We start from the raw sequence: 25,310 nt of genomic DNA, 5'->3' as shown, positions 1-25,310 counted from the left end.
TGACACATAAGCTCACCTATGTCTGTTCTTGATTTCAAAATCCCAGTAGTTGAACATCTTAAAAATCCATCTGTTTTGGTTTCCCAGAACCCGCTCCCTATTTATTAGCCAAAGCCTTAGCTGTGTCCTATGAAGCAGGGCTCCTGTGGCTACAGTGAGTCACTCTGCTCGTTGTACATCTTAGTGGAGCCTCTTCAGAGACATGGGGGTGGGGGACTGTTTTTAAAGACGTTCTGGCAGCATGTGAGACTGAGCCAGTCAGAGCTTTCAGTGCCTAAAACATGAGACAGCTAAGCGCAAAGACGTAACCCAGAATGTGTGTATTACCTGTTGGTATTGGCGTCATTGGTGATTTTAATTTTCTTTTTGCGTATCTGAATTTCCTAAAAGTTTATTATGGAAAAAGGGACATGGGGCCTTTTTTCCTCATTAAAAAAAAAAATATCATGAATGTTGTTACCTTTTTCCTAAGTTTGCTTTGATGGCAGCATCGTTAATAGACATGGCGTCTTTAAGCTGCTGTTATGAAGGAGGCACTTAGACAAACTGCCATATGGTCCCTTCCTATTTAGGGTAGGGAGCTGTCTTGCTATCAAAAGGATCAAGTCTGGAGAACAAATTTTAACTAAGCATAATTTTCACATTTCACCTACTGACGTGAAAAGCCCACCTACTTTATAATAGTAGCAATTAAAATGGTGTCATTTAAATTCAGCAGTTATTACCATGGCAACTGTGTGTTAAGATTGTTCTTTTCATTTCTTGCAAACTGGGCAGGGAGATGTGTGCTTTTTTAAACTGATAAAGTTTTTCGTTACTCTTCCTTTATCTGTATTTTCTCAAGGTTACTTTGGAAGACCAAACAATGTTGCTAGTCATAAAGCTGTTCTCCTTCTCTCTCTCGTTCTCTCGTCTTAGCAGGTTGTCTGATCCAGTGGGACTGGCAGCACTTAGAGATTTTAGCACAGGGAGAGCCAGGTGTAAGATCAGCCACCTGCCTTTTCTTTTTCCTTCCCATTAGCCCCCTCAATCCCCCTCTGGAGGAGGCGGCTGCTGCTCCTGGACCCTGAGGAAATGCCTTCCCGAGGCCTGGGGAGCTTCCCCAAGGAGATAGCAGCCATCATTAATTGGGTCAATAGATAATCAATAGCCTGATGTCCACCATGAGGCCAGGTCCAGTGTACCGAGCCCTGTGGGACAGTATTTAGCAGATCCCAGGGACAGCCAAGCATGTGGGCACAAGTTGGACAGATGCTTCATTTGGGGAGAACTGCTTCCAAATCTGCACTCCTAATTTCACTGGTCTAGAATGTGCTTATTGTGTTTCAAAGTGGAGATGTAATAATGATTCAATGTTGGGCTTTAGGGATTCATGAGAAATTATTGATATTGAGTCTAAAAACAAGGCTGGCACTGAGCCTAAAAGGGGCTGGACACAAACCAAGGTGCTCCAGTAAGCAGAGCCTCTCTGGATGTGTAGAGAACCGCAGTTAGGGATGTGGAGGAAATTTTAGATACATTATGATAAACCCTAACAGGCGTTAGGGAAAATTGCAAAATTTCTTGCTCTGCAAACTTTCGAACTCCAAGGTGGAATTTTTTCTGCAAAAAGCAGAGGAATGAACTAAATGAACTCTGCCCCTCCTAAGCCAGGCTGCATAGGACTAAAAAGGGACCACCATCCCTTCCCCTCGGGAAAATTTCTTCTTTCAGAGGACCAGAGGAAGGCATTCCCGTTGGATTCAGGGGCTTCAGATTTCACCATTTCTTTTAAACCTGAAACAGAAATTTAATGTGACAAGAACAGAAATCCTCTTGTTCACACCCCGATCTAAAATGTTTCTTCCTTCGGTTTATAGCACTTCATAAATAACCCATAGCCAAGATAACACTGTGACTTTCTTCCCCCAGCAGTGCAATCCTGTGGCATCAGAACAAAGACTCTGTGTGTGTGTGTGTGTGTGTGTGTGTGTGTGTGTGTGTGTGTGTGTGTGTGTGTGTGTCAAGAGCTGGAGATATTTGTTTATTGGAAGGGAGAAAACAGAGATTAAAAATTGCAGTTAGCGGTGAAGCTGTTCTCTTCCTTTCCTACTGCCATTGCTTTGTGACTGAGGGAGCAGAGCCCACAGGAGCCTGCAGGAGGGTGGCCTGTGGAAGATGCTGAACCAGTGAATGGAGAGGCCTGCCGGTGGGGGGAGGGGCTGCCTCGGGCCCGGGAGGTGGAGGTGCAGCCCGGAACTTGGAGCTCTCCCTAAACATCAGGAATGATTTTTTCTCATCAACAGTAAGTGCCATTTTAGTCATCAGCTCTGCCTATGGCCGACGGGCAGCTGCTGTCTCTGTGTGTCTTGCTCTCTAGCTCTCTCATTTTGGTTACAATAGAAATTACCGATGAGATGGTGGCTGTGGTGTGTGTGTGCTCAGACAGCCATCGGGGGATGGGTTCTTTCCCAGTGTCAGCATGTGTGTGGTGTCTGCAGCCAGCCTTTGACAAGCAGGGGAAAGTCGTGATTACGCTGCGTGCAAAATGGTAGTCTTCTGGCCACATAAATGCTTCAAAGAGGCGATTAGCTCAAATGATTGTAATGTCCGTGCCCCCAAACCAGGGATTCACGACCTTGGAGTAATTGATTATCTTACTATAAAGATGTGTAGTCATTTTAAAAAGATGGAGTTGCACAGAATTTATACAGTGTTTTTAGCAACTGACGGCTGCCCATAGGTCTAAGTATCTGTTTTGGGACAAATTCAGATCCTTTAACCATCTCAGTTTTTCCTTAGTATTTTTTAAGTCATGCTGTCCACACTGGCATAGGAATTGTTTTAATTTATGCTGATCTAGGCCTTTTATAATTTAACTGTAGACCTTTTAGCATGTAGAGAACAGGACTGAAACGTAAATTATTCCATAGACATGAATTTGGTATGTAAAGCCTTCATCACACATTGTGAGACTTAGGCTTGATACATAGAATGACACTAACTTGGCTTCATTTTGCTTGTTTCACAGGGAGACCAGGGTTCTTAAGTATTATATTTTGATCCATCACTGGTTTAGATAAAAGAAAAGCTTTGTTTTGTATTTCTACCCAGAGTCCCCACCAAAGAATTTCTAATTTGTTGCTACTCTTAGGCAAATGTCTTATTACCTCATTTGGTTTCATATGAAAATGTTTTAATTCAGGTCTTCCAATAGGCCACACAGGTGAAAAACTTCTCCTTTGTGCTTAAATATTTTGTTTTTCCAGTCCTCAGAACTGGAATTTGTGTCACCAAGTCATGCTTATTTTTCTCTGGAGAAATGCAATTTGTTGAAATACGCACGTGAACGATGTCAGCGCACCTGGGTGGAAGGCGGGCGAGGGCAGAGGGCGATGTCAGGCAGCACTGTGGTTGCTTTCCTGGGCCAACAGTCTGGTTTCTGAATGGCTTTCCTTGTTTCTCAGTATTCACTCAAGATTTAAACTTCTTAAAGAGCAATATTAATGAGGCCTAACGTGGAGGTCGGCAAATGGCATGTTCTTCTTGACCTGGGAGAGGTGATGATTAGATCTCAGGGTCTGCACAGAATAGAACGATACAAACTCGGCAGTACATCTGATGGTTCCTAGAGTAAGCTGTAATGGGATTATCTCGGGAACATTTATTTCTGTCGCCGCGCATTTTGCGATATTATGCCTTTGGTCAGACTGGGACGTAGAAGCAGGTTAAATCCTGACTGGATGAATGTAGCTTTTTGGCAGCTTCCTTTTCTTTCCCTCCCACCTTCCCTCTCTCCTTTGTTTTTCTTAAATGTGCGTATGATTTGTGTGCTTGTCAGTCAGTCCCCCAGTTGGTCCAGTGTGAAACCAAGGTTAGGAGCATGTGTGGCAGCAAATTTTGTGGCAAGATGGCTTGGAGAGGTGCTCTGATCTTTATAACATGGTCACCCTTTTTATGAAGAAAACATTTGAAGGTATGAGTGAACATCATTTACTCATTCCGAAGATATTTATTGTGTACCTCCTATCTTGCATTATAATATTGAAATTAAATCTAAATTAGATCATGAGCTCTATGAGAATAAGACCTATTTTCAGTTATCTTTGAATCCTCGGGATCTGCATAGGACCCGAGACAAAGCAAATAGTTGAATACTTATTGAAAGGAAATTGTGGAGGGTCAAACGTGGCATCCAAAAATGCAGTACTTGGTGGACGGGCTGCCACCCCCGGCCCCCACCCCAGTATATCCTCGAGACATGAGTCTGGCCTTCCGATCATGTTCCCTGACAGCAGTGGAAACCATCTGTACCCACAATGTGTGCACATTAGCATGTGCAGGCGTTTATGCGATACTGCAGGAAAAATGCTTAAGAATAGCAGCTCTGGACCAGACTGCCCAGGTTGGCATCCTGCCTCTGCCACTTAATGCCCATATGATTAGGGAGAGTTGTTTAATCTTGGTGCCTCAATTGCTTCATCTGTCAGTTAGGGATACCAATAGTGCCAATCTCATAGCATTTGTGAGGATTAAATGAGTTATTAACGTATAAAGCAAAATAGGCCTGGCACAAGTAGATGCCAGCAGGTTCTATAGATATCCCACTTGAGTAATGAAGTTTATAAATTATAAAGCATTAATGTAAAAATTTTAAAAGAATGGGATTATAGTAGAAAGTCTAATGTCTTAATCTTGTATACCATTGGTTTATCTTGAGCCCTCTGTGTTGGATACCACTGGCCTGGAGTACCACGGTCCTGGAGAAGCCAAGCAAATAATTCCTTCACCTTCTGCATGCTTCCCCCTCTGCTTATGGCACACCTCACCCCAGGATTAACAGGATTCAGGATCACTGCATCTCTGTATTTTTTGCGCCCAGGTTATTTTGTTGCTTGTTAGCTCCCTTCATTTAAAAGGAAGTGGCTGGGATCCTTAGGATGGAATAGGGTCAGGTGTTAGGGAAGAAAGCGGGGGCAGGGGCAGGAGAGCTGTGCAGAGGCTGCTGGGCCTCAGTTCCTTGCTCTACCTGTGGGGGAAGCTTTCAGGGCCAGGCTGCTGCTCCAGCCAGAGCCTTCCAAGAGGATAGCCCCTTGCTAACTGTGTGGAAAGCTCCTTGTCCCATGGAACTTGGGGTTCCCAGCTACTCTGCCATTGTCTAGAGTATTCTTTCTGGTCCCTGGGCAGTTACGGTAATAAGGCATTGGGATGGAGGGGGCGTACTTCTAATGCTATAGGAACAAAGGAGTGATCTGAGTTACAGCTGTATCTAGGCCTGGCCCCAGATTCTGTTACTTCCTTTTTAAACATCTGTGGCTTCAAAGGGAACTCCTCCTTGTGGTGTTTGCAGTAAGAATGTAATTTGTAAAACATACCCCCTTGGAAATCATCATGACCATAGTTTCTGGAAATTCGTCTCTGTTAGGCACTGAGCCCGATGCCTTTCATGTGTTCATATCTCGTTCAGCCCTCTCAGCCACCCAACTACTGTTGACACTGTTTTAAAGACGAGATTAAAGAGAGCCAGGATTCAAACCCAGGCCCCGACCACAGAGTTGGCTCCACCATCAAACTCCACAGCCTGCTTCTAAAGTTGCCTGTCTCAGTGTCAAAAATGAAATATTTATGAAAGACTTAGTGGGGTCCAGTGCTGTAGAAATGAGGCATTATTGTAGTAATCTAAGTCAGCAGTATAATAAGAGCTAGTGTTCTGTTGAGTGTTTACTCTATGCCAAAGGCTTTATGTGCATCCTTCTGTCTCAGTCTCACAAGGTGGATGATATTGCAGATAACAAGGAAACTGGGAGTCAGGAAGGTGAGGTTCCTTGCAGGGGTGCACAGCTCATAGATTGTAAGTGGGACCTAGAGGCCCAGATCTGCTCACCTGCAGAGTTGTGGCTTTAACTTCACCCAGATGTTATCACCTCCCTGAAGTTTGAGGGACCTCAGGGGCCTACGAGAGATGAGGCTTGAGCTAAAAGGATTTTCCCTAAATCATAAAAGTGGCTGGTAATAGAGCTGGAGCTAGAAGTCCCAGGGTTGATTTGGTTGATCGAAGGATGCAAAAACACACACACACACACACACACACACACACACACACACACACACACACACACACACACACACACACCCCACCCCCCCATGGTCTACTTAAATAGCTTGTAGTGGGTCTTATACACATGTGTTCATTCAGCAAAGGTTTTTTGACACCTCCTGCCCACCAAGTAGTGTGAGAGGTGCTGTGCATGCAGAGTGGCCCAAGCCCCACACAGCATGTGATGGGTGCACAGTGAATGAAGGGTGTAGGCACAACACGGAGCTGGAGGGCCTGGGTACTGTGGAAGCGTGTGGACAAGGGGCAGTGGTAGGCGCTCTAGGAGAAGGGAAGAGAAGCTGCTTTGCAGAGTGCAGGGTTGGAGACAGAGAGGCCATTGACTGCTCAAGCACCTGAAAACTCAGGGGATCAGTTTAATCCTGGTATGTCAGGGCAGTGTGAGGACTGCAGAAGCGTTTGAGTGTGCATCAGACTTGCCATCTGGAACAGAACCAAAGGAGGGTGGTAGGAAGCTGTTCACAGGCCATCAAGAAAAAGATGATGGCGGGGAGTGCAGTGTGCGACCTGTGAGTTAGGGCCAGAGCCCAGCTTCTCTTCCTAGTGCCACAGGATGGAGTTCTGACAGAACCTCATGAGTATTGAGAAGTGGAAACTTTCCATCGTAGCCATTACTTCAAGTCTCTGGAATTCACTAAAAATCCCATACACCTTCAGAACAAGCCCTCACTCACTCTACTTTAGGACTTTTGTGGAAGTATTTTTTTTTTCCAGGATCTGTATAAAGATTGTTTTCCCTTAGCAGCTGTGTCATTTCCCCTTGACAGTAGGGTGACGTATCAGTGAGCTCACCAAATATACTGATGCCATGTGTGTGTTAGTTCAGATCCACCCCATGCCAGATCAGGTGGATTGGTGAGCTAGATGATTTTAAACTGCTTGCTGATTATCTTTGCTGCATTCCACTCCCCTTCGAGATGACACAGCTGCCCCACAGTGGGCTAGTTCTGTGTGTACAGCACCCTCAGCCCCTCAGACTGGACACTGTGGGGTTTGGCACATGTTCTGTGCTTGCTCAAGAGGAAGGTCCCCTGAGAGGCATCGTGGGCCAGATGCCACCAAGTGAACCAGGCTTGTAACATCTTCAACACATCTGGGGTGGTCACTGGCTGCTGCAATCTTGGGCATACCCAAGACAGAAACAGGGTAGAAGTCAGGTGTGGTTATTTAACTGAGAGAGAAAGAAATGGCATCTCCTCATCCCTCCTCCCCCGGAGCCCCAGAAAGATGGACTGGGCCTCGAGGGACCCCACCCCAGGACTAATAGGACTTCAGATTGGCTTGGGCAGAATAGCTCTTAACCCACTTGGAAATCAACCGGAACAGCGATTTTTGTGAAGTGTCGCATAGTCTGTGAAAGTTCACAGCTGGTGAGAGTCATTTCCGCTAGGAAATCAATCACCAGCATAGGTTGCTTTTTGCCCTCCTACACCCGTGCTGGTGCCTTCTCACCACTAAACATTGCACTTTCGTTTTCCACCTCCTTTTTTCCTGCAAACGTTTAGGGTGAAGAAGCTGAAGGAGACCTTTGCTTTCATTCAGCAGCTAGACAAAAACATGAGCAACCTCCGCACCTGGTTGGCTCGAATCGAGTCAGAGCTTTCGAAGCCCGTTGTTTATGACGTCTGTGATGATCAAGAGATCCAGAAGAGGCTCGCCGAGCAGCAGGTGGGGAAATGAGACGTGAGCGTCTGTAAGCGTGTAGGTGTGCACAGGGTCTGCTAACGCGGGCCTTCCTCGTGTTGGCTGTGTGTTGTAGCATGTTCACATTTCGTACTATCAGTTTGTTTTTTCCAGGGAAAATTGTCCACCTGTCCATGTTCTTATATGTGTGAGGCATCTATCTCCAGTGTCTATCTACCCTTCCACCATCAGTCACATCGTTTTTGTTAAATACTTTAAATACTGCTTAAGATGCAGAACTTAATCTTAGTGGCAAATAAGGTTCGTTTGTTTTGTTTGTTTATTTATTAACTTTGATCTTTGTGTGTTTTTTTGTTATATATTTTTGGAAGGCAGTGGATTGAAAGAAAGTAATTTTTCTAAACAAGGAAGGTTTTCATGGGATAATATTCTGTGTCCAATAGAGTTTTAAAAATATAAATAGAACGAAAAAGGTGTAATAAGGAGCATGCTTGGACCAATAGCTTAGGAAGCCTCTCTTGCAGTGCTCTGCCACTTCTTTCATCAGTTACATACCCTCTGAGCCAACCCTGGAAATTCCAATTTGAAAATCACTGCGTCTTGCCATTGTTTGTCATCACACTAACCGGAGGGATGCTCTTTGTTATCACTGACTTATCAAATCCACCTTCCTGCCCCCCATAGAGGCTTGTATTCACATGCTAATCCTCGTATGCAATACCTGAGCTTATCTTTATTGTTAGAACAGTTAAGTTTGTTACTCTTTTGCTAGCTTTCCTTCACCTCGGTTTTTCTCAGACCCGTGAGCAGATTCTGTTTTGACCATATAAGCAATCTGGTCATCATCAGGTTCTCAGATCTGTATTCTTCAGCTTACGTCCAAAGCCTTGGTGCTTGCTGTCTGTCAGGTTCACCCGCTTATTGCAGCTGCCTAGAGACAGAATCAGGGACTGAATCTTTTTCACCAGTTTCAGGCCAGAGGCCTCCCCCTTGATGATGAATTCTCTTGAGTTTAGGTCAGTCATTTTAATAGTAATAAGTGACACCTCCTGCTGCCATGAAGTAGAGCTGAGTATTTGATATGATATTAACTCTCAACTTAGATCTTTATTCGGTCTCTTACAATTACAGTTTAAAAAGTACCTATTCTGATTTTCAAATTAGTATGCAACCAAGTAAAAATACTTAGCCTCTAAAACTTAAGTATATCTTTTCCATTGAAGTCATCTAAATTCTGCCTTTGTGGACAAATGAATATTGATATAAGTACTATGTCAATGAACATTACAGAGATTTTAATGCCCTTCTCAGTGGATTCACAGCTACTGAACATTATTGGCTTTACTTACAAGTTCAATCCACTAAGATGAATTTCTTGAACTGTCTCGTAGCCAGCAAGGCCTTGCAAATAACCATTTGCCCTGAGTGGTGATTTTTTTTTTTCAGGTGAATAATACAGAAGCTGATGACATTATTCCTCTTAAAGAATGACTGGATAATTAGGCAGCATACAGTTCCCCAAAGCATACAATTTGGAGCCCCTGCTACTCTCTTGGCCTTGTTTGTTCCTGTCCTAAAGTGGTATATAGTTTCAATTTGGTTGATTTGAAGGTTCCTTCTTTATAAAATTCAGAATCACCATCATGGAATTCTTATCCTTCGGTTGCTAAAAACAAAAAAGTATGCAGTTGGTGTTCAGGACTACCATTACTATAAAGAAGTTAGATGTTATATTAGTTTTCTGTGGCTGCTATAACAAATTATCACAAATTTAGCATCCTAACACTTCTGGAGGTCAGAAATCTGATACAGGGCTGAAATCAAGGTGTCGGCAGGGCTGAGTTCCTTTCCAGAGGCTCTAGAGAAGAACTCATTTCTTTGCCTTTTCCAGCTTCTAGAGGCTGCCACATTTCTTGGCTCATGGTGCCTTGCTCCATCTTGAAAGCCAGAAAATTGCACCTCTCTGTGCTTTTCTTCCATAGTCGCTTCTCCCTCTGACTCTTCTACCTCCCTGTTCCACTTTTAAGGACCCTGGGGATTACATTAGGTTCACCCAGATAATTCAGGATAATCTCCCTATCTTTGGGTCAACCGATTAGCAACCTTCATTCTCCTTTGCCGTGGAACCTAATGTATTCACGGTTTCTTTAGTATTTTTGTTTAAAAAAAAAAAAAAAGTTACCATGTGTTTATTATACTAAGCCCAGGCCTTAAGTGCTCCATCAAAAACACTGAAAACAGAAATGTTTCACGCTCAGAAATTACGGGCCACTTAAAAAGTTACCTGTGTTTCTGTTACTAAATATAGTAAGTTGCTTGATTGCTTCCAGAAATAAAACCTAAACGCTTGAGACCACCTGATAGTGCCTTCTGCAGAAGCCCTTGTCCCCAAATGTGATTAAGAGCTGTAATGTCCCTGGATCCTCATTGTAATGTCCGTGGGGCTCCCGTGTGGGATGAGTCAGACCTTACAAGAGTCCTCTTTGTTTCCTCTCTTTTATATAGAATTTCGTTAGGTAATCAGGGTTGTATTATCATTCCTGTGGAATGTGTCATCTTCAAAATGGAAAGGAAGTGTAACCTTTGTGACAATTTTAAATCAGGAACCACTTTTATTGGGTCTTCAGCATCACTCTTGTTTTCTTTGGTTTCCTAGTTTCCTGTGAGGTGCCACATGGTGTTTTGGGGGTGATTGTTTGTTTCCCCTCCCATTCCATAATTGCCAAAAGCCTCCTCCCCATGTGGGCCAGCTCATCTTCACACCAGCCCCCCAAGACCACCCTGCTCGGTTGCTCACCACCCCCAGCTACTCCCACACAGGGAGACATTCTAGGTCCCCCACAGGGTCCTGCCTGTGTGATTTTTCTGCTCCCTCGCCCGGTTTTCTTCCTTCCCCCTTCTCTTACTTTTCTAGTTCTTTTGGTGTACTCATTCTTCCTGGCCGCATTCTGGGCTCCAGCTTCATGTCTCCCCATCCCCTCTCGCTCCCTCCACCCTCCTCCTCAGCTCTGTCCCAGCTCCAGGGCTCTGTGTCACCTGCTCAGGAGCAGAAACACAAACCAAACAGGAACCCCTTTCCAGAACTGTTGGCAAAGGTCTTTCACATTATTTTATGTTGTTTCTGGAGTCCACTTCTTCAGATTACATTTGAACAGGTTTGAAAGCTAATAATTGTGCATGCCAGTAGTAGGATTATTTCAGTTTGCAAAATGTCACTCGTCTAGCACTTAGATGATTTGCATTTTTAAGTATGGCCCAACATTTTTATATTTTATGAAGGAACTAGTTCATACTATGAGATCAGTAGGTCTCTCCATGGTGTTTTTCAGAAGTTTGTTTTATAAATTTTGAAAATGTTTAGACTTTTTAAACCAGGATGTCGATAGTCTTTTATAAATTATCATAGAGCTCAGTTCTTGCTATTATCCACCCTGATTATTAATCAGTTTTCTTGAGCTGTTTTATTCAATGTAAGTTGAATAAATGTAGAAAAATTGCAAAGAGTCTACTAAAATACATGGAATTCATGTTTGTTCACAGACTAGACTTTCTTGCTGCTTTTCAACAAGAGCCTGCTGAAGTAAAGCTAGGTGAAGTCGGGGGGTGGGGAGGGAGGGTACCATTTGTTAATGGAAACTGTCAGTATTGCTTATCTAGCACTAGTGTTAAGATTTCTTATTATTTCAACAAAGTTAAATGGGATATTTATCAATATAGGTAAATTTTCAGAAAGCCTGTGGCGATTCTGTGAACCAGCAAGAATTCTTAAAAACTGGAATTCTCTATAAACTTAATCATTTTAAAACTAGTCCTAGCACTGACCCCAGGAAGGTTTCTGCCATCACAGCATTTCAGGCATTTGTGCTCGACTGCAGAGCTTTAAACAGTCACCCTGCACACACCTCTTTACAGGACGTGACAGGGCGACAAGACAAAAAAACCATTTTCTTATATAACTTTGAGGTGCTCATTTTTAATTAGTTAGGATCTGTGTTAAGAACTGCTCGATTTAAAAATTCAGTTTGAATGTTAGCATTTTATTCTTTCATATCCACCTGGACACAGAATAATCCAAATTGTGCGTTTCTCAGAAGAAAAGTGAGAAAATAGGAATCCTCTCTAGGAATACAGTAGTGGTCATCTCCATTATTGCGGTGACTCGGAACGAGCTTTACGCTGCCTTTCCGTAGACAGAGGCGGGCTCCGTTTATAAAGTGCTTCCTCCTGTAAACTGAACTTTGCTGAATCCAGGGAACTTTAGTGCCGTTAATGGCCGCTTATTTAACTTTGTTATTTCACAGCATATTTTGGATGCTAAGGTTAGTGGTGTGGTCTCACGTCGCTTAATCACAGAATTGGGTTGTCAGGAGAAGCCCAGCTCATCGAGAATGGCAAAACAACGGGCTCTTCATCTCTCCTTTCCCCGCTGCCCCCCGTGTGTTGAAGGACGTGTTCTCTGGCAATAACTGAAAATACCGTGTTTGTTCTTAAACAGGTTTTCCATTTTTTCCTATGACTATGCATTTTTCCTTCATGAATGTTCTTTATCCCAAATCGGGGAACTCTTCACTGTCACTGGTCACAGGACAAGACTCTAGAGATCCCTGAGCTTGGCTGGACACATCAGTGGCAGGGGAAGCACTACCCCTGAATCCTTCCCTTGGGCTGTGGATGGGCTCATGGGAGGCTATGGACACTACGTAACTGCACGCACGGTCTGGGGTGTGAGTCAAGATAGCACAAAGGTCGTCGTAGATTTAAGAATTCTGTGACCCATAAAAGGTTAAGAGTATCTATTGCTAAAGTTTTAGATCCTGACGAAGAGACTCCAAGGAAGACCTCCCCAAAGCCAGGTCTAACTTGAAGGCCCTTGGAGTCGGGTGGTGTGGAGCAGCTCCCCTGCCTCCCCAGAGTCTGTAGGGTGGCAGACTCTCAGGGGAGAGTCTCCCACTCTTCTCACATAGTTCAACAGACCCATCCCAGTTGTCGCCAGTGCTTATTAGGCTTTGTGTTAGGGGCTACAGCATAAGGGTGTCACAGACTCCCTTGGTGAGACAGACGCAGTCTGTGTTGAGACAGACTCAGTCTGTGTTGCTGATTCCAAGGCAGAAATGCACCCAGGACTGTGCCCCGCAGGACACACGGACGGAGGGGTGGGGTGATGGTCCTTCGAGGCCGACCCTCCCACCCCTACCATCTCATGGAGCTTCCTACTCTCCTGTAATCGTAGGATCTGCAGCGAGACATTGAACAACACAGCGCCGGGGTGGAGTCTGTGTTTAACATCTGCGATGTCCTACTGCACGACTCTGATGCCTGTGCCAATGAGACGGAGTGTGACTCCATCCAGCAGACCACCAGAAGCCTGGACAGACGCTGGAGGAACATTTGTGCCATGTCGATAGAGCGGCGAATGAAGTAAGAACCGAGCTGCCCCTAAATGTTTGAAACGTGGCCAGCCACATTCATGCGGCCTTCGGACCTAAATAACGGTAACTGTGTCCTGTTCACCTCACTTCAAAGGCTGTTGGCAGAGAAGGCTCAGTAGGCGTGGCCAGTGCTTATTAAAGAAATTATTCAAGAAAAGTATAATCAGGGTAATGTCTTTCCCCCGTTTTCCTGTGCCTCGGGCTGTAACCGTGGCTGACCACTGTATTTGTGTCCTCAGCATAAAGTAGTGGAGAAAGCCTTGTCTCTGATTGGTTAACCTCTGTGAAGCAGGAGCTCTGAGCTTGGCACTCCCAGAAGGAAGGTGTCTGATCAGAAGCGACCTCCCTCATTATTTCTTGGAAGGGGTATGAGGGTCTCTCCCCCTAATTGGTGTCAGTGCTAAGAGGGGTTGGGAATGGGACCAGTCAAGAGAGGATAAAAATAAATAACGAAAGCTTGAGTGGAAATGGATGGCATGTATTAAGTTGCTTTCTTCCCATCAGAATTGAGGAGACGTGGCGCTTGTGGCAGAAGTTTTTAGACGATTACTCCCGCTTTGAGGACTGGCTCAAGTCAGCTGAGAGGACAGCGGCCTGCCCAAACTCCTCAGAGGTGTTGTACACAAATGCAAAAGAAGAGCTAAAGAGGTTTGAGGTAAAGACCCCCTGCAGCCCAGTGCTCCTGATAACCATGCCTGCGGCGGGCTCAGAAGCAGCTAGGTGGCTTCCTCTAAGTGGCCGGCCCCCCTCACCTCTGCCCAGGGCCCAGTCCACTACCTGCCATCAGCTGCTAAGACAGCTTTGCAGTGCATTACCGATTTATGCCAACTGGCAAGCAGTGAACTGGAAAGCCTGTTCTTTAGCTGACGTCAGAGGAACAGATGAAGTAAGCCCTCAGTCACCATTTCAGTTGGGGAATTAACCACTGGAAGCAGGTCATGTGGGGTTCGGAACGGGGCGTCCTGGCACCCTGCGCGCTCTGGCACTGACGGGCTCTTCTGTGTGACTCAGGCCTTTCAGCGGCAGATCCACGAGAGGCTCACCCAGCTGGAGCTCATCAACAAGCAGTACCGGCGGCTGGCCCGGGAGAACCGCACCGACACGGCCAGCAGGCTGAAGCAGATGGTCCACGAGGGCAACCAGCACTGGGACAACCTCCAGAAGCGGGTCACAGCCATCCTGCGGAGGCTCCGGGTAACCTACGTCATCGGGTTATTTGTAGAGCTTCAAGGAGAAGTGAGATGCGCTATCAGCTTGTAACAAAGCAGTGGGTAGAAGATTTCATTGAAGGCCTAAGCTATCTTAACAGTCTTCCAACACAGCCTTCCCTTGTGTTTAAGCTCAAAGCTGCCAGCTTTTTAAGTGGTCTTTTGCCTAAGAACAGGCTTCTTAGGCAGAGCCTGTTTGTGATTTGTGTTACCAAATACATCTCCTTTTTCAAATTCTGTAACCACTGACAGTGTGCACGTCCGCTCACAGACTGCCCAGAGCTGGGCACCGCTGTTGCTGGGTCTGGACCACTTAGCCTGGAAAGGGGCCCGCTTTGCCCATCTGCCTGCTTCTATGTCCTGTTCGCTCTGGCACTGTGAGGGACATGGACAAAGCCTCCTCTGCACTGTGGAGGTTGGGGACAGCTATTATCATCTGAATTTCAGAGTACATTGACAAACCTCAGAAATTGGGTTTGATTTTTTTTTTTTTTAATGTAAACATTCACCTTAGATTTCTATAATTCAGAAGATGTGATATGTCAGCCTTTGAGAGTCCAGGTGCAAACTGCCAGGACTGGTGTGTGTTGTGTCTGCAGGAAGTAATTTTAATCCCTGCTTCTGTTTTCAGGACAGAATGCTCTTGAAACCATTCTAAGGAGATGAAAATCTGAGCTGTTTTTTTTTTTTTTTTCAACCCTCTCAGGAAGAAATTGGCTAGTTTTTCAGACAGGCCCCTTGCGTTAATTTCTTTATCTCCTGCTGATTTGACTGTGGCCAGTCTAATCCCTCATTTGGCACTGAATGCTACATTTGTCTGAGAATCTGCTGCCCTTCTCTGAGGTGGTTCTTACCTGAGAGGCATCCTTAATTGGGAGTGACGAATCTCCTCCTCTGGGTCTTCTTTCTCTGAAGAAACACACTCAGAATTACATCAGTGAACGCATTTGGGGCACTAAGCCAGGCTCAACCTTGAGATCAGTACTTTTCCATCTTGAAGCTTACTAAATCCTTCTGTCAATCGAAAGCTTCTAATGATGGCTAATGGGTAAAAATAGGCAAGGTGCCTGGCGTGGACTCTGAGGGGTTTCCTGGCCTGGACTTTGGGGAAATCATTGACTTAGAGTAGAGAATTGTAGAGTTTCAAAGGCTGAAAGGACCTTAGAGATATAGTCACCATCCCTAGACTCTCATTTCCCAGAGAAGACACCGAGACTCACAGAAGTTGAGGAACCTGTTTGGTATCACACAGCCAGGGCCAGACCCCGGGCTCCTGACCCCGTGCTGGTCCCTGAATGCCTCGTTGTGTCCCCTTCCCCTTGTAGTACCCAAAGGCAAATTTCTCTGTGAGTATTCCAGGAACCCGTTCAGCCTGAAGTGACCTTGCTGTCTGCCTGAACTCTCACCCAGCCATCAACACAAATGTGGTCCCTTCTCCCCTTTTGCAGCATTTCACCAATCAAAGGGAGGAATTTGAGGGGACCAGGGAGAGCATTCTGGTGTGGCTCACAGAGATGGACCTGCAGCTGACCAACGTGGAGCACTTCTCCGAGAGCGACGCCGACGACAAGATGCGCCAGCTGAACGTAAGCCGCTTCCTTAACTCCTCTTGAAATAATGCACCTCTGCAGAGGAGAGCTGGCCAAGTACAGATGTCACCTGATACCCTGAGAGCAGATTCCAGAATCGTTAAAGCAGCCAGGCTGCACCCACCTGTGTACAGCTGGGTTATCACGGGCAAGGATACTGTTCCTTGCAGCCACGGGTTTTTGGAACGGGGCCCTTTTTTCTCTTTGTCGTTTATAATCAAGGGGAGAACACTCTTTAGGTTCCAAACAGAAGTTTGTAAGATGCTGTTTCTCCAGCACTCGGGTCTGAGTACAACTTGTTGAGGTATAACAGGAGGAAAAATCTATCAGGAGTGGGGCCAAGAACAGATACCTTCTCCTCTCTCACTGTTACAGATAATCTGCATTACATTTTAATCTCACATTATTCCCTTCTTGGGAAGGGGGAGGAAAAAAATATGTATAATCGTTTTAAATTATCAAATAAATATATATTAAATTTTGTCACCTTGTTAAAAATTGATGAAGCTAGAGTGCTAGGTGGAGCAACAAAACAGTAATGATATTTTGATGCTTTTTCTGTGGCCTCGTTATCAGAAACAGACATTGTCTGAATCTTTGGAGAAATTTCCTTTCTCTGAAATCCTGTTTTATATCCTAAATAGGGTTTCCAACAGGAAATTACATTAAACACCAACAAGATTGATCAGCTCATTGTGTTTGGGGAGCAGCTGATTCAGAAGAGCGAGCCCCTAGATGCTGTGCTGATTGAGGACGAGTTGGAGGAACTCCACCGGTACTGCCAGGAAGTGTTTGGCAGGGTCTCCCGATTCCACCAGCGGCTTACCTCCCACGCTCCGGTGAGGAGAAGGCCGCCCGCAGAGGGCATCCGGCCCCTCAGACTTGATGTTTGACCAAACGTATGATTAAAAAGCTCTGTTGGAAATTTTATGTCCGCTCTTGTGAATATAGAGCCACAGTTACTCGGAAGGTCCCATGTCCCAGTGGAAAGGATGGCCCTTCTGAAAGTTCTTGCCCCTGTGGCATGTTTTCCCCGAGCTCCTCAGTGCAGGGCTTTTCTGGCCTGCGTCAGCACCCCGAGAGTACGTTGATAACTGTTCTGGTGTTGCTTACAGCATTGTCTTGGGGATACACTGGCATTTTCTTCCATCTTAACATCTGGGAGCTTTTAATATCTGTGCCTTTCTGGTGCTTTGTTCTCACCATTGAAGTGCCCAGAGCACCAGCTTTTGAAAGCAGCCGTGATGTTTCCCTTGATAAAGGAGGCTTTGGGGAAATTAAGGTGGAGTTCAGGCCATTATTCAAAGTTCACTGCTTTTGTATGCCAGAAACTTTGATGATGACCATTGACTGATACAGCTGACCACCTTTTCTTGTGTCTCCGATTGGCCAACCTCAAACATAATTTCGGTATCACACACAGCCTGAAAAATTATCTGCATTACCCTCATTTTAAAATATAGTAATTTATAGTCATTTTCCTTAGTCATTATAGCACAAGGAGGATAAGATTCTGTATTCTGAACAATAAGATTAGGGATAAGAAAGAAAAAACCCGATACCTATGGTCCTTGAACATGTGACTCTTATTCAGAACATTCTAATGGCCTTAAAAAGATTTAATTTTCTGATTCTTGGAGGAACCTACCATTAACCATCAATGAAACTTTGGCCTCCATTTCCTTATCTTCCAGATAAAGTTGTTTAGATTATCGAATTTAAGATTTTTCCTAGAAAAGAAGGTAGCATTTTGGTAAATATGGATTCTAGGCCCTACACTAAATAGTCTAAATTGGAATGACCACAAACAAGGCCTGAGAACCTGATTCTTTTTAAAGCTTCTTCAGAAACGTTGATAGTGTCCACTTTCAGGAGCTGTTGGACAGGCAGACTTCTGATGCTTCTCCCAACTGCAACAGCCTATGATTTGGTTAATTCTGAAAACCGGACACTCTCATTTTAGGGCTTGGAAGATGAAAAGGAGGCCTCTGAGAATGAAACGGACATGGAAGACCCCAGAGAGATCCAGACTGACTCTTGGCGTAAAAGGAGAGAGATGGAGGAGCCCTCGTCTCCTCAGTCCCTTTGTCATCTGGTGCCTCCGGCACCGGGGCCCGAGCGGTCAGGCTGTGAGACCCCTGTCAGCGTGGACTCCATCCCCCTGGAGTGGGATCACACGGGTGATGTGGGGGGCTCCTCCTCTCACGAAGACGACGAGGAGGGTCCATACTACAGTGCGCTCTCAGGTAACGGACGGCCTAGGCTTCCAGAGCCCTTGAAATTGACCCATTTGGCTCTGTTTTTAGCACCTTAGCAACATGGCCAACTCTTGATGATCAAGAGTCCAGTTTATGGCTAACCCAGACTTCCCGTGGCTTCTTGTATTCTGTCCTGCCCTCTTAGGACTCACCTGAGAGTTGGCTCGCTCCTATTACAGGTGGGATGAAAGGGAAAAAAACGAAATTCACATTGGGACAGTAAGGCTATTCACTTATGGCTCTGGCTTATCAGTGAACTTTTTTCATTTGAGTTTTGCAGAGTATCAGTAGATTGTTTCCATTCTTTCTATGCACTTCCCCTCCCCCACCACTGCTTCAGACAGGAGTTGGCTGAAAAAATCCTTCTGGGTTTTTAAAGCTTTTTAATAAAACAGAAAAAGGATAGTTACTTTTCTCCTTCCAGCTGACAATGTTTCTACTGTTTTAACTTTAATACTTGGGCATTCATCTACAGACGCCTGCAGTGAGGAAAATGACATTATTCTTTTTCAGATGTAGAAATCCCTGAAAATCCTGAGGCATATCTTAAAATGACCACAAAAACTTTGAAAGCGTCTTCTGGTAGGCCCCTGCCCGTGCATGTGTCTCAACCTGGCAGCATCCTGTGGCGCACACTGCATCCTAAACCTCGCTCCCATGCCATGTCTGACCTCTGCCTTCTGTGGACACCATGCACCTTGGTCTTTGTGTCATGGTGTATTTATGCTGCCATACTCACACATACCTGCGTGCTCCTTACAAAACCCCGCCCGGACCAGAGCAGTCTCGATGCCTTCCCTCTCCTCCCCCTCAGGCTTGTGCAGAAGGGAATTTTTTTATCCTGCTTTTTTACATTTTTATTTCCCCTCTAACTCAAGTCCTTTGGCATGGGCCAAGCTTTCTTCACGGTGGCTTGGTTTGGAACTATTTCCTTGCTTACGGTGATTTCCTGGCGAGAGGGTGGGTGAGGTGAGTGGGTAGGTGGGGGCAGAGGTACTGTTGTTGCAATTCCACAGGAGAAGAAACCTTCTTTCCTTGACTTGCAGCTCTAATCTTTATTCCCTGCCCCATCCCATCTGCAGTGAGCAGCCCTTTGGTCCCCAAGCCCGTCCTGCTGTTCTCTCTTCCCCTCACTTCTGACAGGCCTTCGGTCCTCTTGGCCCCCAGACACAGTTCACTGCCAGTGTCCCCACCACTAGAAATCCCGGCTCTGAAACGTCATTTGTCCAGCAGCAAATCATATGTTGTGCTCCATCGTGAACCCATCTAGCGAAGGCCCAGTGTTGCTCAGTTGCATGACTCTCATTTCATTCCCTTCTGGAACATACTGACATTTTGCAAACGTGCATGCTTTGCAAGGAAAGCTGCAGAACTCATACTGTAACCTGATGCCATGTTACCCATGACCTTTTCTGTGTAACTAAACATGAATTCTTGGGTTGGAGAGAATGGACCGTCACTTGCTGTTTTTTGTTTCAGGTAAATCCATTTCCGAGGGTCACTCTTGGCATGTTCCTGACAGTCCTTCCTGCCCCAAGCATCGCTACAAACAAATGGGAGGGGATAGGAATGCACCACCCATCCCCTCAGATTCCAGCACCCCTTATAAACCAGCCTGTGTAAGTCTTGACCCACTGGGAGTATAACCCAAGTGCATGAGTAACAGTTTAAATTTTTCTAGAGAGAGATTTTGATGTATACTGTGTGTGCTCACTCCCTAGGCACATTTCAAGTTGATTTTCCCATGGTGTCAGTATTTCTACTGAGCTGTACATACTTCACTAGAACCCTGGCAAAAATGACTAAAGACAGATTTCTGGCCAAAAGCCGTTTTTGTGTGTGTTGACGAGAGACAACAGTGATTATTACTGTTGAGTCAGTTATCCATGCAAATAATGGAGAAGCAAAATGCAAGCTTTCCTGAGCTGCTCTTGAGCTCCAGAAGCTTTGTTATGTTTACCTCTTGACCACACTCTGCATTCAAAAAATTATGACTTCATGTCCAGAATGATTTGTGTGCTATGGTAGACTTGGGTTTGACTCCTAGCCCTACCAGTGAATTGCTCTAGAGCCGTAAGCACTTTGCCCTGCCTCTCTAAGTCTTCCTCACCCGAGGATAAACGTACCTGACTTGTTTTATGATCAGTGTGTAGGAAGGTATGGAGAAGGTTCTCAGAAGTGGCTGTTATTATTATATGCTATGTATGTGGTTTGTTGTTATTGTTGTTATTTATAACAGTGACTGTTCCTTCTTAGCTACATTTCCCTCGGGCAGCATCCGTCCTTGCGTGCCTCTGGCTATGCAGCTGTTGGGGATTAGCCAGCCTAGGATTTAATGTTGGCCCCTGAGCATTCTCAGTACAAGAGAGTGACAAGCGAGTTGAAATCAAAATGTCTTGTGTATTTTTAGTGTCATCTCTTAGAGAAACCAGAAGCAATATAAGCATCACTGCAGTAGTCCTCAAAGTGCCCTCTGTGTTTAGGAGTGAATATTGCTAGATAACTGGAAAAGATTCTGGCTATACCTGGTCAGACCCGCGACATTCGATAATAGACTGTCCATGCCCAATTCAGAAACTTCCTCTTGCTTAGCAAGCAGGTGTCATTTTTAATCTGTCTCTGTGGTACAGAATAAGACCTGACAATCTTGGGGGAAAGAGACCCCATCATCTCATCTGTGTTCTACATCCAGGGCTATGTGGTTTGGCCTCTCCTGGTGACTGTTTGTGTTCCTACCTGGCCAGTTTCAAAAGCTCGACCCTTTTTTTGGTGTCCGAAACCAGGCACGTCACCACAAATCTGAAGGGTTTTTTTTTTTTTTTTTCATTCCACACAGTAGGCCATATGGATACAATCCAAAGCCAGCCTGGCTTTTCTAAAAAGGATACATTTATTTTTGGAAAGGCCTGAGATAATAGCCCAATCAGCTCTGTGATAGATAACAGAAGAGTCAGTATGTGCAGCGAAAGATCAATGCTTGGTAATGAATGACCCTAGGAGGCAGATTTGTCCTCTGTGTTTCCAATTCCTGGTGACAGTAATGCCCACTAGCTCTACAAAGTGACTGGGAGAGAGAACTAAAATTTTGTAAAACACCATGCAAGTATAAAAGCGCTGACACAACTTAATAGCCTATGAAGCTCAACAACTGTTTTACCTCTTTTTGCATGGTTCCTTTGAGGGAATGTAAGGAACCCTCCAGTTAAATCAGGCCATTTTATTCCTAATATTGACATCTCACTGCTTCCCCCTCCCTGGGCCTTTGCTGAGGCCTTACGTCCGCCATCAGCCCTGCTTGCTCATGAATGCTTCCCATGTGCTGCAGCAGATCTGGGACCAGCAAGTTACCTTTGGAAGAAAAGGGCTCTCATATCTTCGTCTCTTCTCTGTGTAACATGAACCAAGATACTCTTCAGACAGCCTTTCAGATTTATAGGTAATGTAAAAATTGGCTCATTCTAGGTAAAGCTGCCGTTATCTCCAGGCACCGATGGTGGCAAAGAAGGCCCAAGAGTCCTGAATGGCAGCCCACAGCAGGAGGACGAAGGACTGGCCGCCGTCACCGGGCAACAGCCAGGTACAGGTAAATCAGGCTGTTTGTTGTTAAGAGGGGTAGAGTGTGTATTTTGGGTTAGTCGGGAATTTAAGTCATTGCTCGACAGAACATTAGGAATTAACCAACTGTATAATTCACCAAAATTGCTACTTATCCAACAGCAGCCAATGTTATTTTAGAATCAGCTGACTTGTATTTATGAACAAATTCCTAGGCTGTCCACTTTATTTTCAAAACTATTCTTTAAATATTGACAAAATGAGTCTCAGATGATGAAGTGCATGTTTTAATGACTTCACATGTATGTAAAGATCAGACATGAAGATGATCAGAGTTGTGTCAGGTGTTTCCTCATGAGCCCAGTTCAGTGTTTATAAAAGTAATTACTCAGCTAAGTGTAAGGTTAAGCTGAGAGCACTAATCTGATTATTCATGGGCCAAAGGGAAAAGCGCCCTGAAAACAGCACGAACTGAAATGCTAAACTCGGACCATGTTACACATATTAGCAGGCAGCGTGTTGGGGGTCTCCTACCCCGCTCCCGCCTCCTTGGTGGGAGTGTGGTGGCCCCGGCTTTGAAGCAGAGCAAGGGAAACGTGCCATTCCACTCTCTGGGGGAAGCGATGACTCCCAAATGCTGAGCCTCTGGCAAGGAGCATCCTCTACAGGTCTTATCACCCTGACCCTGAATTAGCCAGAGGCAGAGAAATCTGTTTACGTGATCGCTTCTTTTTATTGGCGGCTTTTTATTCCAGGTGCCTTTGACAGATGGGAGCTGGTTCAAGCACAAGAACTTCACAAGAAACTCAGAATAAAACAAAACTTGCAGCAGCTGAACTCTGATATCAGCGACATCACCACCTGGCTGAAAAAAACTGAAGCAGAGCTAGAAACGTTAAAGATGGCAAAGCCTCCCTCCAATATCCAGGAAATGGAACTCAGAGTGAAGAGGCTGAAGGTGAGTCAGGGCCGAGTGGCAGAGGGGTCAGCCCGTGCGTGCAAACGCTTGCTGTGCTGAACAGCCAGACCAGCTCTGCTAGTGGGGTAGGTGGCAACTTGCAGATGGTGTGTAGTGGCCATCAGCCTCTTCCATCTCACTTCTGTAACTGGCAAGGACACGATGCAGATCTTTGTTTCATTCAGAAGAGCATCTTCGAATGTTCCCAGCGCAGTGCGGGGGGCGGGGGGCGGCGGGGGGGCGGCCTTGGCGGGGCGGAGGCGGACGGCTCAGATGCCCAGAGCTGGAGAGATCTGACTTCAGAGGCACCTGCAGGCACTGCTGTTTTGGAGGTGCTAGTGGCTACTGAGAGGCAGCTTAAAACACCTTCCCCAACTGTACACAGTCCAGTCTGGTGGTGTAGAGTTGAGGGTGGGGAGAGGAGGATCAGCTCACCTACTGATGACTTCTGTGGCTTGATCTGGTTACTCTACTACAGTTAGGATTTGTTACCTACAGTCAGCCCTGTTCCTCTGGAATGCCTGTCCAGGCAGCAGGTAGGGCAGTTTAGGCCCTGCACTTTGAGGGGCCCTGAGCATGAGCCTGCGCTGCTAAAAGGACCCTGGGCAGGGGGCTGGGGAGACTCAGGCAGTCTTCATATTTGTACTCTTGTTTTACTTGTACATTATCATATCAGGGGTAACCATTCATCCTAAGGAGTAATAATACTCCATGATACTTACGTGTACATGATAACTACGTGTACTTTCTCTGGAAGGCTTTTAATCTGGTTCAGGATTGTTATTAAGCCAACCAGATCAGCGGGGTCTGGTTGAGTTGGCCGGCCGGGAGACAGGCCTCTGCTCTCTCAGCCCGGCCGGCCAAGTTCACTGACCTTGTAAGGCAGCTCCCTCACCTGACGCTTCCTAACCAGTCACAGGCGAGGTTGCTCTTGTTTCTGTGGCCATAGCTTGGAGAAGTGCTTGGAAGATCCGTTCCCTGCTGAGGTTCAAAATGAACCCCACGTCACTATCTTCAGAGTACCTCACCCAATCTCCTCTTCTGCGGTAGGAGATACTAAAGGCCTTTGACACCTACAAGGCGTTAGTGGTCTCTGTCAACGTGAGCAGCAAGGAATTTGTGCAGACCGGGAGCACCGAGTCCAAAGAGCTCCAGGAGAGAGTCGGCCAGCTGAGGCTGCACTGGGACGCGGCGCAGGGCGCGGTGCAGAGCTGGAGAGAGAGCTTACGGCAGTCGCTCATGCAGTGCCAGGTACACCGCCCGCAGCTGGCACCCGAGACCCAGTCCCGGGCCCAGCCAGGCCCACGTGGGTGGGGGCAGCAGATATTTTTAGCATCGTTGGGCCGCTTTGGTGCAGCCAGATATGGCTTGTGTTAGCAAACATGTGCTTTGCCATTCGTTTCCAGAGGCCTACCCGCTGTCGGGCCTAATGCTTGCCCTGCGTCTCCTGGGCTGTTGCCCGCTCCTGGTGTAAGGGTGCCAGCAAGCATTCCAGTGGGTCAGAAGTGCCGATTCGGCACTGCCCCATCTCTGTCCTTTTGCCAGGAAGGCTGACTAACAGAATGATTAAGAGACCTGACCCTGGAACAAGGAGCAGTTTAACCTAGCCTTAGGAGCTGTTTGACTTTTGGCAAATCACTGAACCTTCTAGACCTAAGTTTACTCCTCCGAAAAATGGAAATAATTCGAGTGCCTACCTCACAGGGTTCTTTCTAGGACTGCATGCATGTAATTAGTCCAGCGCCTGACACATAGTAAGTGCTCAGCCCATGTTAGCTCTGACCCCATCTTGAGGAACATGAGCCACCAGCAAGCCCACCCACATGCATGTCTCCCTGAGTCCATTAAACCCAGCACACTTGTCAAGAAATTTGTGTGGTCTTCCTCTGTACTGTCAAGTGGGACATTCTGAAGCCCCGCCTTTCTTTCACTTGGCAAAATTCATCCTGCTCCTGGGGCTGTGCCAGGTGTACTCTCCTCCTCTGCTTCCCCTGTTCCTTGTTTTGGGCCCTTTTATTCACTGGATAAGGCAAGGAGAACAAATGACTCTGACGGACAGGAAACAGCAAGCACACCTTCCTCCTTAGTTTTACGAAAGGTCAGTGCTATGATGTGTGTTATTTTTTAAGGACTTCCACCAGTTGAGTCAAAATCTGCTACTGTGGCTAGCGAGCGCCGAGAGCCGGAGGCAGAAGGCTCATGTCACTGACCCAAAGGCAGACTCCCAGGTGCTCCTGGAACGTCGGGAAGAACTAATGGTAAGTTTCTTCCTAAGTGTTTCTGTACCTCCACGGCCTCTCTCAGGAGGTCAGTACTCAGCCTCACCTCGTGTCTGGGAACAGCAGTGCCAGAGCGGTGTTCTGCCTTCATGTTCCAGTGGGTGTCTACTGACCATCCCTTCGTGGTCCTGAAGCAGATGACCCACGGCCCAGAGCAGAAAGTCATCAAGACTTGGGAACTGGGAACGAAGGTGTTTAGCAATATCCTGAGAAACTTAAAGCTATTCGAAGTTGTTTATTTCCCTTGTAAATGTGGCTCATTTGGGGGAATAATCTGCAGCCATGATGAGCTGTAT

General features: G+C 46.0%; 1 protein-coding gene across 1 annotated transcript in view; it reads left to right on the top strand.

The window, feature by feature from the left end:
• Nucleotides 1–25,310, top strand: part of SYNE2 (spectrin repeat containing nuclear envelope protein 2) — a 293,506-nt gene that overhangs the window by 264,506 nt on the left and 3,690 nt on the right. Inside the window, exons 99-111 of the mRNA XM_011386203.2 lie at nt 7,600–7,762; nt 12,969–13,156; nt 13,672–13,822; nt 14,179–14,361; nt 15,824–15,961; nt 16,609–16,803; nt 17,928–18,210; nt 18,736–18,804; nt 19,702–19,841; nt 21,685–21,799; nt 22,533–22,735; nt 23,786–23,986; nt 24,865–24,993. Coding sequence (XP_011384505.1) covers nt 7,600–7,762; nt 12,969–13,156; nt 13,672–13,822; nt 14,179–14,361; nt 15,824–15,961; nt 16,609–16,803; nt 17,928–18,210; nt 18,736–18,804; nt 19,702–19,841; nt 21,685–21,799; nt 22,533–22,735; nt 23,786–23,986; nt 24,865–24,993 — 2,158 coding nt within the window. The remainder of the gene's footprint in view (nt 1–7,599; nt 7,763–12,968; nt 13,157–13,671; nt 13,823–14,178; nt 14,362–15,823; nt 15,962–16,608; nt 16,804–17,927; nt 18,211–18,735; nt 18,805–19,701; nt 19,842–21,684; nt 21,800–22,532; nt 22,736–23,785; nt 23,987–24,864; nt 24,994–25,310) is intronic.

Source organism: Pteropus vampyrus, unplaced genomic scaffold (genome assembly GCF_000151845.1).
Source record: "Pteropus vampyrus isolate Shadow unplaced genomic scaffold, Pvam_2.0 Scaffold15, whole genome shotgun sequence".
Lineage (NCBI taxonomy): Eukaryota > Metazoa > Chordata > Mammalia > Chiroptera > Pteropodidae > Pteropus > Pteropus vampyrus.
The sequence above is the reverse complement of the archived record's forward strand: the minus strand, read 5'-3'. Positions and strand labels throughout refer to the sequence as shown.